The sequence below is a fragment of the Anoplophora glabripennis genome, unplaced genomic scaffold, assembly GCF_000390285.2.
Source record: "Anoplophora glabripennis isolate ALB-LARVAE unplaced genomic scaffold, Agla_2.0 scaffold588, whole genome shotgun sequence".
Classification (NCBI taxonomy): domain Eukaryota; kingdom Metazoa; phylum Arthropoda; class Insecta; order Coleoptera; family Cerambycidae; genus Anoplophora; species Anoplophora glabripennis.
In genome coordinates this window covers 156,518-169,884 of record NW_019416665.1, presented here as the reverse complement: position 1 = coordinate 169,884, position 13,367 = coordinate 156,518, and the positions used below count along the sequence as shown (strand labels likewise).

The following is a 13,367-nucleotide window of genomic DNA, read 5'->3' as shown; positions in this document are numbered from 1 at the left end:
AATTCATCGACTTTTATGGTTGGAAGAGATTTAAGTTTCTTTTTTACAAAAGCATGAACTCATACTTAGCAATGGAACTAAATTATTTGTACAGGTTTAAATTTAAAAAAAAAATCGCATCTTTTCGGATGTAATATAAAAACGGTCAGTTCCAACGTCTCCAGTTACTATCACTCAGTAATAAAAAATACCACGGAAACCAGAACCAAGAGAAACATTTCCATACCTGACCTAATCCATCTCCTCATAGAAGCAAGAAAAGGACGTCTCCATGTGGGCGAAATTAGTGGTAATTTCAGTACCACCAGCACTCAAAAGCAGTTTGCTGTGTCGAAGATATCACAGCCCAAGCTGTAATCTTCATTTTCGGAGGACGACACAACTGCTAAATTGCTAACGTTTTGCATATGAGCAATTTCAATATACAAGAAAGTTTTAGGAAAGAAGTAGACCTTAACGTTCGAAAATTTAATGGAAGATTTATTCGCCATGAAATACTTGGATATGGAAATGTTAGGTAAGATAATAGCAAGCTGTTCAAAGGACAGTAAACCATCACGCACTCTCTTAGTCACCGTCTAATATTCTTTTTCTAGAAACTCTGCACAAATGGCCATCAGGTATGTTTGTGAACCGCAAGGCCGTTTTTTCCTTATCCATAGAACTAGAAAGAGAAGACGAGAAACCAGTGCATCTTCAAAAAGACGACGTAATTTGGATTCCAGTGTTTGCCTTACGCAGAGATCCAAATTATTGGTCCAGTCTTGATGCCTTTGACCCTGAACGATTTAATGAATAGAGGGAAAATTGTTCAAGGGACGTATCTGCCCTTTGGACTAGGACTTAGGAATTGCATTGGTTTGTATATCCGAATTTTATCACTACTTTTTTAAAACGATGATATTTTCATGTATCGATTCAGATAGATATAAATATAAATTTGACGGTAATCTATTTCTAGGAAGCAGATACGTATGCCATCATGGTAGGAAAATTATTCATCTTCCAATTGTTAGCGAATTTTTTAAATTGTTCCCATAGAAAAATCTAGGATTCCTTTGGACTAAAAAAGAGATAAAATATAGAAAAAAACGACTGAAGAAAGTTTCAATAGATAATAGTTCTGTAACATGTTCATTAAAAATGTGTATAATAGCATAGTTTATTATTCGAATTATTTATTTTTATAGGTACATATAAGTGCATAGTAACAAATGACATTTTGATTTTTTCCCACTTATTTAAATATACATTGCATTGCATACTGTTTATAAATAATAAGTAACAGTGTGTGTATTCTCTTTAAATTTCTAATTCTAAATTGATACGCCCATGGAATTGCATTCCTCTCACGGCTTACCCGTCGCACACTCTACATGTTGAAGATGAGTATGCATCAAAAGTTTAAAAATAAAATGCATTTTTGAGTACGTTTTCTTACGGATAAATGTATATTTATCTGTGTTAGTTTAACTATAAAAGGGATTTACAAACATCACCTTATCTTTAACCGTCGCCAAGGCTATTTATTTTGTTCTTGTATTTAATAAATGTTAAGATGTTAGTGCTCGCGACATTTTTTATTCTCTGTGTTGCTTACGTATTGCTAAATTATTATAATAAGCTGTGTTATTGGAAAGACAAGGGAATCAGATATGTGACGCCGTTGCCTATCTTTGGCAACTCGTTGCCCACACTTCTCCAATCTGTGACTTATCCAGAATACATCATTGATTTATATAAACAATTTCCAAATGAGAGGTAAGTCTTAAGTAGCAATGTGAATATTATAAAGGTCGAATTTGATTCGGACAGGACGGTATTCAAGATTTCGATGAGAAGTGCTCCTTACCTACGTTGGAGTTATCACAGTTATGTATATCGTCTCTATTATCACGTAGAGACGTATGTGTATATCCATTTCTTGGATTATACGCCCCTACGTGATAAGAGTGACGACATGCAAACCACCAGTTTCACTTCGTTGTTGACACTTTGATCTCAATCAGCCATTTTCGGTGTCCTTGAATGGATCCAAGAAAGCGTATTAAAATAGATAATAATCGTGATAAACATATAAACTACTAAAACTATTAAATTGAAGAATTTATTATAGCTTTACCACTTCGCGATCCTTTTCTAATTACCTCAGGTAGTTTATTCGCCATTTGTTATTTAAAAAAGTATAATTGTGGGATTTGTGGGTACATATTTTTTTACGATTAAAGGCAATATAATAATCTATATAATTCCAAGATGAACTCTCTTATGCAGAAAATACAGCCGGAAAATCTTCCTTCGTGAAAACTATTATGCAATGTATTCTTTGAATCGATACAAAACATTTTATTTTAAAGTGTATTGCAAATATCAATAAAATATTTTTTACCACTTATATCTCTTTATTTAACTATGTACAAATATATTGATTACATATTAATTTATGTTTTTAGAGAATCTATAGAATTTTAATTTATTACTGTAAAAAATAGTTGTTCATGTAAAAACTGTAGGTATATCTTCTCATTTCACAAAAACGATTTTCAAATTATAAAATGTTTAAATATGTTCCTGTTTATCATACTCAGTTGGCGAATTGAGGAGGGTCTCTGTATACCGAAAACGATACTTTGTCTCTTATGCGCCTCTTATGATTTCCGCTCATCTGCATTTCCTGGTTTACATTAGCTGTGATTTTATTTCAGATATTGCGGAACATATCAGTACGGTCAACCAATTCTTTTGTTGCGAGATTTAAATTTAATCAAAAGAATACTTACTAAGGAATTCGACACGTTCTCGGAACACCCACAGTCTTCTGAACCAAATGAAGATACTCTTTGGGGCAAGAATCTCTTCGCTGCAAAGGGTATGAAAGAAATGGATTACGGATAAAATTATTTTAGACTCAACTAGAACAGAAACTTAACTAAACTTAACAATCATAATGTTTATAAATGTAACATATTGATATTATTGCCCTTTTAGGAGAAACATGGAGGCAACTGAGAAAAACCATAAGCCCTATGTTCACCACAAGCAATATCAAATCAATGTTTGAACTTATAGACAAATGCGCTACGCAACTAATGAAATATTTAAGTGAGAAAAATGAAGACGTCATCGAAATAGAGCTCATGGACCTTTTCAAAAGATACTCCTCAGATACCATAGCGTCTGTTTCCTTCGGAATTGAGTGCAACTCATTTAAAGACAGAAACAATGATTTTATAAGAATGGGAGCAGAGTTGACCAATTTCGGTGGATTACAGAAACTGAAACAGTTGCTGTATACGGTGAACCCAACAATTGCAAAGGTAATTTCAAATTAAGAATATCACAGTAGTGAAGTTTTATTTTCAGTTACTGAATGTAAAAATGCATCCCGACAACGTATCGAACTTTTTCCGGAACTTGGTGAAAAATTCGATACGAAATCGTGAGGATAAGACAGCTGTGAGACCAGACTACATACAATACCTTATAGAATCCAGGAAAGGAGCATGCAAAGAAAGAGAGAATACACAAAAAGTCACTAAAGCAGAATTTGATGCAACCAAAGAAACAAATTGGGATCCAATAAACAAGAAATTCGCTTCGAAGCTTAGTGATGATGACATAACAGCACAAGCTATAGATTTCTTCTATGGGGGATTCTATTCCACTGCTTCTTTGATGTATTTTTGCGTTTATGAACTAGCGATCAATCAGGAGATACAGGAGAAATTAAGAAAAGAAGTGGATGAAGCCTTACAGGATTGTGGAAAAATTAATTTTGATGCTTTAGTTAGAATGAAATATTTGGATATGACCATTTCAGGCACGAAGAATGTTTTCATAGATTGATAGTTTTGACAAAAGATTTTTTTATTTTTTAGAAACTCTTCGTAAATGGCCTACTACAACGTGGATAGATCGAAAGTCTAATAAATCCATAGTTATAGAACCTGAAGATTTCAATATGGAGCGACCTCTTTATTTAGAGGTAGGTACTATATGTTGGATTCCCGTTTTTGCAATCCAGAGGGACCCTAAATACTGGCCTGATCCGAAAAAATTCGAACCAGAACGATTTAGTGAGGATAATCTGGAGAAAATATGCAATTCATCTTTTTTACCTTTTAGCGCTGGACCTAGAAGTTGCGTAGGTAAAGACAATAATTTATATAATTTTTGTATCCTTAATCATTATGAGTAAGGATTTATTAATTTCTATGATTGTTCAAGGTTCAAGATTTGCATTATTGGAGGCGAAACTTGTAATTTTCTATATAATTTCAAAATTCGAAGTTATACCAACTGAAAAAAGTGTTTCGAATAAAAATCCACATCTAACATCAAGCAGCAGCTTTTGGTTTGGATTCAAAAAAAGATAAATGCCACAAAATTGCAGAATTCTAACATAACAACATTTAAATTAGTTACTTTGTTTTTATAATGCCTACAAAAGGCAATAAGTTCGGTATTAACAACTAGACGCTCCAGATGTGTTTTGTTCTTTTCTAATTGTAGGAGATGAAAAGACAAAGAGCTACATCTAGAGCCTCTAGATGTCAATACCGAACTTGCCTAAAGTATAAGTATATTTTTAATTTTGTAATACCTATATCTACGTATTTTCATTCATAAATAAAAAATCGAAAAAAAAACAGATAGGTACTGGTATTAAATGTGTACAGATAATTCGCATAACATTCGGCCATATCTTTTTTTACCTAGAAAAGAAAATGATACAGATCAAGAAATTTTTTGTAATCTCAAAAAAAAATTTAAAAAGAACGATTAAACGATGCATAAATATGCACTGATTCCACTAAAACCACAGCCACAGCCTGTTATCTTTGTGAATTTCAGATACTTATACAAACTGTTTCTCAGAAAATAGCAATTTTGCTTATCCTTGTATTTTAAGTCATTGAAAAAAATCATCAATTTTTATGTTTTAGATAAAACTCGCCCCCAAATTCCATTGAATTTGGTCCATGGAATTTCCGTTCCTATTTTCTTATCTTTAACACAAATATCAAAGGATAATGAACTAATAAAGCTAAAATAAACGAATTATTTGATAGAGGCATTGTTCAATCATATAACACGATTTATTGAAATCTTGTTATTATTACCCGTGTTCTATTTATCTGAGATTTCAGCTAATCTCAGTTATTCTGAACAGTTGATTGGTCAATAGATAAGATTAACTAAGATTCTAGGTGAATAAAACATGGTTTATAATTGACCAACTCTAAAGTCATCGAAAATTCCCATATCAGATAAAAGGAAAGGCACTAACAAATTATTTTCTTACCCATGTGCCGCTATCTACTGTTCAATAGCGCAATCAGCTGCTTAAAAATCGGTTGGATCTGGCAAACACTCAAACAGCTGATTGATTCGTTTTACTACTTTTGGAACTTGGAACTCGGGTATAATTGTGTAAAATGTATTTGTTAGTAATTACTCGGATTGGGTCGAGTTTATGTGCGTTATTTGAATTTTATCGCCTTGAAATAGCGATACGGTAAATATGTTGTTGGCGGGTGCCCACACAATTGATAAAACACGCACATCTATAGTTCAGTAAAAGATGACTGGAAGTACATGGAGGGAGTTGTTCCCTTCAAAATTAAGTTTGATTATATTTGTCCTGTACATCCTACTCTTCGTTAGCCAAGGTAATGGACGTGAAATAATATAGCCTTGTAATCTCACAATATTTATTTTAGGTATATTGGTGACTGCTTCTCAAAAATCAAATAATGATTATGACTATAACATTGTCACGGTGGTGCTGTTCACAGAAATATTAAAACTAGTCATTTCATCCCTTCTCTACTGCAGGGAGTAAGTAAAAATTGTATTAAATTTTATGAGAAAATAATTATTTTTATTTTAGGAACAAACCGAAGGAACTAGTAGTAGATATAGTGAAAAATAAGACAGTATTGTTGCTGTATTTCGTACCTGCATTTTTGTACTGCTTATATAATAACTTGGCTTTTATTAATTTATCCTCATTCGACCCTACGACGTACTATTTACTTCTACAATTCAGAGTTGTCGTAACGGGAGTTTTGTTCCAAGTAAGTGACTTCATTAGGTATAATTTTTTAAACCGTTGTAAAGTAATTCTCCTAAATATTGACCAAATTTGTAGGATAATTTTGACAAACTCTTAAAATTATATACATATTGCTATAATTTATATGAATAAAATATTAATAGATTACATTTTTATTTACTTTTAGGGAACGTCTTTAATGTTTATTGTGTTACGTTAAGTTTATAGTTATACTATACTCATTCACATTATTGACTACCTAAAGAATATGATAACCATATTATCGTCGTAAAATTGACTAAATTGTTGTCAATATTTATTGTCAACCTGTTTTATATGATAGTTAAATATTAAAATCATTAAATAATTTATACTTTCACAAAAGTTCTTGTTCCTAGATATGACTGATCACTTTATATAAAGACCAATATGAAATTGAACAAGGATTATTAATGTATCTATTTTCTATTTTTCAATTTTTACAATTTGTTTTGTCTTTTATTTTCTTTATCTTTAACACTTTTTTCATCTCTTTTTTTTTATGATAATCATGCGATTGCTTTGGTGATGCTGCATCAGGATTTTTAATAAATATTTAATAAATACAAGCTTTTCTTGTAAATTTTCCATTTTACTTACAAATTTAAATACTACCCTGCGCCAAGAAATTAATGCACCAATAAAATAATTTTAGCAACTTATTACGTTATAAATAATGAATTTAAAACCTCATTATTTCTCTTTTAGGTGATATTTAAAAAGGTCCTGAGCAAAAAGCAATGGATATCCCTGTTGATACTCACAACTGGGTGCATGTTGAAGCAAGTGAACTTTACTCAGTCCGAGACACAGTCAATCTCAAGCAACAAGTCGACGTCCGTTGAGTTTGGACTAAGCGGTGTGTTTATCTTAGTCCAGATCATTTGTTCGTGTTTGGCGGGAGTGTACAACGAGTATCTACTTAAAAAGCAGGGTGCCGACATAAACATCTTTGTGCAAAATGTTTTCATGTACTTGGATTCGATAATCTGCAATGTTCTTTTATTAGCATTGAACGGGAATATACTCAGTGCGTTTCTCTACGAGAACATTGTTAAGATTTTCCATTACAAAGTATTGTTCGTCATGATTAATAACGCCGCGATTGGGATCGTGACCAGTTTTTTCTTAAAGACACTCAACTCCATACTTAAAACATTTGCTAGTGCGTTGGAACTTGTGTTAACCGCTATATTGAGTTACTTGTTTTTCAGTATTCCTATATATTTAAATACGGTGCTTGCCATTGTTACGGTGATGTTTGCAATTTACTTGTATTCACAGAACCCCGTGCAGAATCCTTCTAAGGTTACTCGAACCGTTGAACACGAGGGTCTCTTGAAAGCAGAGGACGTATAATATTAAATTCAAAATTTGTTTAAAAAAAAAATTGTTCCTTGATGCTTGTTTTTAGAGCAGCAATTAAGTCTAGTCGAGTGTACTCAGTACCAGTGAAAATGTTGAATAAATCATTTACATTATTCTTGTGTTTTATTTTAAATCTGGACTTTAATTTTTGCATAAAAAATGTATGCAAAAATGTATAAAAAAATTATAGAAATAACTTTGTTGGAATTTTTCAAGCCACTTCATTTATCATGTAAAAATGTGTTGCACATCACATGTACCTAACGATATACAATTTATTTATGCAGGTATTTATAAATTATACATTCGTAAGCTACAGAACATTATACAGGGTGTTATAAATTAGTAACAATTAAAGTCTAATGTCTACTAAATTGAAGTCGTGTATCCAAAAAAATTACAATATCTCGTAAACAAGGCCCCAAACAAAAATCTTACAAGAGTGAAAGAAATAGAATAAAACGCCGCTTTATCTAAAAAAAATATTCGGAAAGCATAAAAAAAAATAGGGGGTCCATGGGTACTGCAACTCCTCTCTCCTCTGTTCGCGCTTTGATATTTTAAACCAAAATTACACAAAAAGTGTGCTGAGTTAAGATCAAAGTATGTGCTAAATTTCAAATAAATATCTATAATCGCCGGAGATCAATATAAAAATCATTTTTTAATTTTTATTATGACACCCTGTATTTTGAAAATTTGGCTCCGAATTGAAAAGTGGTACGAAAAAAGTCCTATTATTTCAGTCCAAAGAATATGAGGTTAACTGACTGATTTACTAATATTGTAGCACCCTGTATATTTATCCATATACAACCCCACACAATTTCAAATAAATCTCCCAAATGGTGATCAAAAATGAAACCTCGTATTCTTTGGTGAATTTTAAGGGGTCTTTCCACGCCACCTGAACTAATTTTTGAAAAAAATGGAAATGCCACAATTGATTAACCGCGAAATATGAATATGTTAGGGTTAAGGAAGATTGTTTTAAACTTTAAAGCTTACTGTTAATAATTCAGTTAATTCTGTATAACTCACACAATCCGCAGAATCTTAAAAAGGAAGAAAGAAAATAATTTGTAATGTGTATTTTTGCATCTTTTGTTAATAATTATAAAATTCAGTTTTACCGTTTTAATTCCCTGCCGTACACTCATTTCATGGGAACTGATTCCAGATAATATTAATTCACAGCCACAGCAATTTATTTGAGGAAGAGTAAGTATATTTTTAAATAAATTAATTGTATGATTCAACAAAACTATTGTATGTAATTTTGGTCAGTGACGTAGCATTTTTCATTTTGAAAAATGAATCATACTATTGCACCTCCTGTGAAATTTATTTTAAGTTGCAAATGAAACAACTTTGGACAAAGGTATATTAACTTGTCTACCATTTCCTTTGCTCAAATTATCTAGTAACCTGTGTTTTCCTGTATTCAAATGCATAAATAAATACATAAAGTACACTATGAGTACACTCGGTCAAAATCAACTACACAGGGTGGCCAAATTAAAACGAAACAGAGCCATTTTCAGGAACTGCGTGAAGATTGTAGAAAAACGCTCAGCCTCGTTGATTTTAGATTAAACGGGGACATTCTTTGCTGGTATTTTTGATTCCGCCACTTTCACCCCCAAGCGAGGGTAAGCATCACCCCAAAATATTTAAATGGTATTAGGGGTTGAGTAATATTTCTTTTGAAAACTCTTACAATTCTTTTTACAACAGACTTTAAATTTTATAATTTCGCTCAATACTTATTAAGAATTTTGATTTTAAAGTTGAAACTTATGTACAAACAATTAGTAGCGGTAAAACTGTTACTCATTCGAGTTAAGTACGCCAATGGTATAAATTTAGTATTTCTTGCGTTACATTGGTCTTTGGCGATTTGTTATTATTACTTTCTTAAAAATAAACACAATTGTAAAAAACAGAAATGAATGAACACAATGAACGTAAAATTAGTATGGATTCCAAATTATTTTCTAGTATTATTTGGAAGCGTTGGTTGGTAGTTTATTTAATTGCGTTTTTGAAAATCAAACACTGGTTTATTCCATTGTGGAAAGGGTAGATATCATTTTGCTTTACATTATGAACAATAAATGTGCGAACAGAACAACTCAGCTAATTAGTGAACAACGTCAAGATCGACATGTCAGAAGGAAGTATGTTCTAGAGTTAGTAAAAAAATTTCAAGAGACGGGGAACGTAGCCAATAAAAAACGGGAAATTGAAAAACCTTAGTTAATGAAGCTAGTGAAGTTGCAATTTTGGGACAAGTTCATCTTGATCCTATATTAAGTACGAGGCAGCTGGCATCTGTGTCTGGGATCAATCGAACTAGCATACAAACCATTTTGAAGAAGAATAAATTCCATCCATACAAAATACATTTAGTCCAGGAACTTCATGAGGATTATTATGACCGCCGTTTGAAATTTTGCGAAATAATGAGTGAGCGAGCAGGGAACGATCCTTCGGTTCCTTGTTAACATCTGTTTTTCTGATGAATGCAGTTTTTTCTTGAACGGGGCGGTAAATCGTCACAATTGCCGCTATTGGTCCGATTTTATATTATAAAATTTAAAGTCTGTTGTAAAGAGAATTGTAAAGCTTTCAAAAGAAATATTACTCAACCCCCAATGCCATTTAAATATTTTGGGAGTCAAAAATAGCAGCAAAGAATGTCTCCGTTTAATCTAAAATAGGCGGGTCTGAGCGTTTTTCTACAATCGTGACGCAGTTCCGGAAAATGGCGCCGTTTCGTTTTCATTTGGCTACCCTGTATATCTTAAAATTGTCAAAATGACAAAAGTTACAAAGAAGCAGAAAACGTTTTAATAATGTTTAAACTTTGTAGAAACATAATAGTAGCAGAAAAATCGTCTCTGAGAAACTATTGGGGAACCAACACTATTGTAAGGTAAAATCTCAAAATTAACATTTATTTTTCAACTGATGTGATGCGTTTACTTCTATAGACCAAAAGAAGACAATATCTGTTACGATATCTCAATTATAGGTGGTGGAATCATCGGTACAGCTATAGCAAGAGAAATTTCACAAAAATCCAAAACCGTAAAATCGATATTAATAGAAAAAGAAAGCGATTTGGGCAAACATCAAAGTAGTCATAACAGTGGAGTCATTCACTCAGGTACAACATTGAGATCCAAACTGCAAATGTATGAATTTCAGTTATGTCGATATCCTACTTTAAGCAGTAGCAACAAAACAAGATAGGACAAATTAAAAAAGTTAAAACGCAGTATACTGCGTATCAATGTTTATTCATAAGAATTTAAAGTGAATTTTTTGTATTGACAATATTTGTACTTACTTTCTGATTGAAAAGTTGAAAGAGTGAATTAACTTTTTTAATCTTGAAATTATTAGCTATAAATTACTGTAATCTAATTCCATTGTATTAATAATTGCAGGACACACCTTTTATTTTATGACTGTCGGGGCTTAGGTTGTCAGAGATTATTATTAATATTATGTGTGTGTGTGTGTGGGTGTACTGTTATTAACAAAGGACAAACGTCGAAATAAAGCAATAAAATATAAATATTTATGCACATATAAAACTGTGACAATTGTGTGTTGTAATAAACAGTACGATTCATAGGTGTATACTATCGACCAGACTCCTTAAAAGGGAAGCTATCAAGGAAAGGCATAGACCTAATCTTAAAATATTGCGATGATAATGAAATACCGTACAAGATTTTTGGCAAACTCGTGGTAGCTACAAATTCCTCTAAACTAAACGATCTGAGGATATTACATGACAGAGGAGTGGCAAATGAGGTCGAAGGCTTAGAAATGCTGTGGACCAAGGAAAATATCAGGCAAATTGAACCTAAATGCAATGGAATCCAAGCCCTTTGGTGCCCTAAGGTAGGGAATATTAACTGGGGTACCGTCACTCAGAGTTTGGGAAAGGAATTTCAAAAGAATGGTGGTTTTATTTTGCTTAACAACCAGGTAATGAAAGTAAAAATAGGAAAAAAATATTGATTTTGTGTGTGGCATTATATATTATACAATTAACATTTCGAAAAGCTCTTTAGGGATGTAACTTTTTACCGTAACAAATCTTACAATACCTAAATATTTTTTATTGCAGGTAGACGTGATAAAAGAATCAGACACACCAGATTATCCTATATTTATAAAAACAAAGGAGGGCAGTATTCTAAGATCTAAATATCTTGTCATTTGTGGGGGTCTACAATCGCAAGTGCTTTCAAACATCGTCGACGAAGATTCCAAAAGAAAAAGCTCACTTATTTCTCTCAGAGTGGATTATCTGTTTCTGAAAACAAGTTCGATCGGAACTAACATTTACGGTGTTCCTGACCTGACAATTCCTTTTTTGGGTGTTCATATTACCCCTAGAATGGATGGTGGATTACTTCTAGGTCCGAACGCAGTTCCTGCATTTAAAATAGAAGGTTATAGGTAGGTGTAGAATTTGCATGATTGATATTTTATCATAAGTGGTCTTCTCTATTTTTTTTTATATTTATATTTTTAGCAACGATGAGATCAACTTTATTTACCTGAAGGACACTATTTCTTCTGCCAGCTTTCAAAACATGACCAGGAGGTATTTTCCCCAATGTTTCGGTCAAGTGAAGAAGGCACTATGGCCCCGCTTTCACGTCAGTACCACACATCATCAAAAACGTGCAATTGGTGACTAATACGTTTTTCAATCAAAATTGCTCTTTAAACTATCTTATTTTATTCTTAAAACTTTAAAATTATTATTTGTTACCCTTCAGCCATTCACAGAACGAAACCTAGATATTTGTTTTTGCAGATTGAGGAATTGCTGTCTCTGGCTGATATAAGTGAAAAAGATATTCAAGAGGGGCCTGCGGCAGTGTTGGGTCAACTTGTCAACAACGATGGCAGTTTCGTGGACGACTTTAGGATAGAATTCTTTGAGGGAAAAGGTATAGGCAGCAGAGTGATCAATTGCAAGTTTTTGCCAAGCCCTGCGGCCACTTGTTCGTTGGCAATAGCGGAATACGTTGGGAAAAAACTTTTCCGGCAATTCGAAATATGAATATTTATATCTAATAAGTTTAACTATAACTGTAAATAGTTCGAAAATAAAGACCTACATACCTCTATTTGTCACTTATTGCAAGGAAATATTTCCTCACAATAGAGAATTGATTATTTCCAGACAGTTATTCGTTGTCGAATAATGAGCAGGTATGTACATTGTAATAACTTTCTCTATAAAATATATCTTGTGAAAATTGTCAACTACGGTGTTATTTCAAATTTTTTCCTTTTCATGACTCTAATCTATATACCGAACATATCGTTTTTCAATGATATCCCGGTTATTTTCATCGTACTGGTAAATATAACTCTCATTTGTCAATTAGAATTGAGTCTCTCAATAGAAGAAAAGAAGTTCTTCAAGATAACTACTATTGACAAAACAACTACGTTCACCAACAAAATCATCGTAAATCAAATAATAACACAAACCTATTTTCTGTAATACTCAATAGATAAACTCAAAAGAACTTGCATACGTAATTATATATTTTTTATTCTTCATTTAACTTTTATTTAAATCTATGGAACCGAAATTGAAGGTCTATTAGATTATGTTTCTATTTTCTTTTTAATGACAAAACCGAACCAAAATTAATAGTTTGTCTGTGGGAAAAGAACTCGCTTATGCAGTGGCGGCTCGTCAGGTGACGCAAGTGATGCACCTATTCACCTAAAATTTCCGTTTGGTTGTGTAATTTAAAATTATTTTTGATTTTATATAAATTTTATAATTTAAGTATAATTCTATATTGAAAATGTATTGTGTTCGTTTGCTTAATACGCGGAAATAAACAGAATA

General features: G+C 32.3%; 3 protein-coding genes across 3 annotated transcripts; all 3 read left to right on the top strand.

Moving 5' to 3' along the window:
- The first annotated feature begins 1,471 nt into the window (after positions 1 to 1,471).
- Positions 1,472 to 4,653, top strand: LOC108912865 (cytochrome P450 9e2). The gene is made up of 6 exons (XM_018718278.1): positions 1,472 to 1,761; positions 2,706 to 2,869; positions 2,989 to 3,317; positions 3,364 to 3,820; positions 3,879 to 4,148; positions 4,228 to 4,653. The coding sequence occupies exons 1-6, from the start codon at positions 1,559 to 1,561 to the stop codon at positions 4,374 to 4,376; spliced, it is 1,572 nt and encodes a 523-aa protein (XP_018573794.1). The 5' UTR covers positions 1,472 to 1,558; the 3' UTR covers positions 4,377 to 4,653.
- An 80-nt stretch (positions 4,654 to 4,733) lies between these two features.
- On the top strand, positions 4,734 to 7,578 carry LOC108912866 (UDP-galactose transporter senju). The gene is made up of 4 exons (XM_018718279.1): positions 4,734 to 5,672; positions 5,724 to 5,841; positions 5,894 to 6,080; positions 6,806 to 7,578. The coding sequence occupies exons 1-4, from the start codon at positions 5,585 to 5,587 to the stop codon at positions 7,454 to 7,456; spliced, it is 1,044 nt and encodes a 347-aa protein (XP_018573795.1). The 5' UTR covers positions 4,734 to 5,584; the 3' UTR covers positions 7,457 to 7,578.
- A 3,405-nt stretch (positions 7,579 to 10,983) lies between these two features.
- Positions 10,984 to 12,625, top strand: LOC108912863 (L-2-hydroxyglutarate dehydrogenase, mitochondrial-like). Its single transcript, XM_018718276.1, has 4 exons — positions 10,984 to 11,470; positions 11,613 to 11,947; positions 12,024 to 12,150; positions 12,312 to 12,625. Exons 1-4 carry the CDS (start codon positions 11,309 to 11,311, stop codon positions 12,558 to 12,560), a joined length of 873 nt encoding a protein of 290 aa, XP_018573792.1. The 5' UTR covers positions 10,984 to 11,308; the 3' UTR covers positions 12,561 to 12,625.
- Positions 12,626 to 13,367: the final 742 nt, after the last annotated feature.